This window comes from Echinops telfairi, unplaced genomic scaffold (genome assembly GCF_000313985.2).
Source record: "Echinops telfairi isolate 266 unplaced genomic scaffold, ASM31398v2 ScPeMD7_1713;HRSCAF=2227, whole genome shotgun sequence".
In the NCBI taxonomy this organism is placed as follows: Eukaryota; Metazoa; Chordata; class Mammalia; order Afrosoricida; family Tenrecidae; genus Echinops; species Echinops telfairi.
The window spans coordinates 137,419-138,845 of record NW_022105611.1 but is presented as its reverse complement, the minus strand read 5'-3'; the positions used below and the strand labels follow the sequence as shown (position 1 = coordinate 138,845).

The window sequence follows — 1,427 nt, the reverse complement described above, 5'->3', positions numbered from 1 at the left end:
TAACAGTAGCAAAATTAAAGTTATGAAGTAGCAACGAAAATGATTTTATGGTTGGGGGCTCACCACAACATGAGGAACTGTATTAAAGGGTCGCGGCATTATGAAGGTTTAGAACCACTGTGCTAGGTGGTAACAAGGTAAATCACATCCCTGCTCCATGGCCAAACAGGATTCAGCGGAGACTCAATCCACATGCATTTCCCCTTCACTTTTTTGTGTTTTTATATGAAACAACTTTAAGATAGGTCAAAAGGAAGATCAAATGATAAGGTATTACATTTAACATAACTACATCTGCTATTTTCCTGTAGTGCTTGTTTTAAAAATTCCAATTGCTGTAACAAATAAAGAAAGGTCCTCCCCACCTCACCCCTCCTCCTTCAGAACACTTACACAAAATAATTTGAATACTAACCCCTGGTCTCTTCTAGGGGCTTGATTTGCGCCTGGAGCACACGCACTTTTTCAGTCACCATGGAGAAGGTGGACATTACCATTGTGATACTACCCCAGATACAGTGGAGTACCTTGGATACTTCTCACCTGCAGAGTTTCTCTTCCGGATTGATCAACCAATGGAAAGCCATTCATTTGGGCGAGATTAAACAGCTGACACTCATTTAGAGAAAGAAATAATTAAGTTTTTTTTTTCTTAAAATTTAAATCAAGCTTACTAATTGATATGAACATCAAATGGACATGATTAAAACTTTGAGATTAAGGGATATTTTCAAACTGAATTCTGTCTTATAAATCTATCTTAGAGAAATGATTGTGCACAGAGACGCATAATTGAGATACTCGTTTTTTTCTATAATGTCAATAAAATCAGAATCATGATTCATGGCTGTAACACACCGAATTGAGTCCCCCCAAATCTGTGTGTTAAGTCCTGAACTCTTAATTCCCGTGGGGTGTGTCTTGAGTCAATGGGATAGAAAAGGGATGAAACAGGAGTGAGCAGGCAGAGATGGGGAGGAGAGGCCCAGCCACCATCAGATCACCCACTAGGAGCAAAGGCTCTAAGAAACAAAGACCTTTCTCCAAGGCCCAGCAAACAAGAAAGACTTCCTAGGAGCTGGGAAGTCTGACCTCCCAAACTGTGAGAAAATAACACTGTATTTGTTAAAAAGACACCCGTGTGTGCTATTATTGTTATAGTACCACTAGATAACTATGCCTTAAATAGGAATTAAACCAGAAGTCATGTGATTATTGTCTCATGATAAACTTTCCAAATTAGCCTCACATCCTTTGTTTAGATTGACAATTAGAAACAGTTTGCACCTTGTTGACTATTGGTAAGAAGAGAAAAGAAACAGCATTAAAATACAACATTGAGGAGCTGCTACCAAGGGCTCAAGTAGAAAGCAAATGTTTTGAGAATGATGAAGGCAACAAATGTACAAATGTGCTTGACACAATGG

General features: G+C 38.7%; 1 protein-coding gene across 1 annotated transcript in view; it reads left to right on the top strand.

Annotated features, from left to right (window-relative positions):
• Positions 1-857, top strand: part of CUNH11orf54 (chromosome unknown C11orf54 homolog) — a 23,777-nt gene extending 22,920 nt beyond the window's left edge. Inside the window, exon 9 of the mRNA XM_004708897.2 lies at positions 432-857. Coding sequence (XP_004708954.1) covers positions 432-605 — 174 coding nt within the window. The 3' untranslated portion in view covers positions 606-857. The remainder of the gene's footprint in view (positions 1-431) is intronic.
• Positions 858-1,427: the final 570 nt, after the last annotated feature.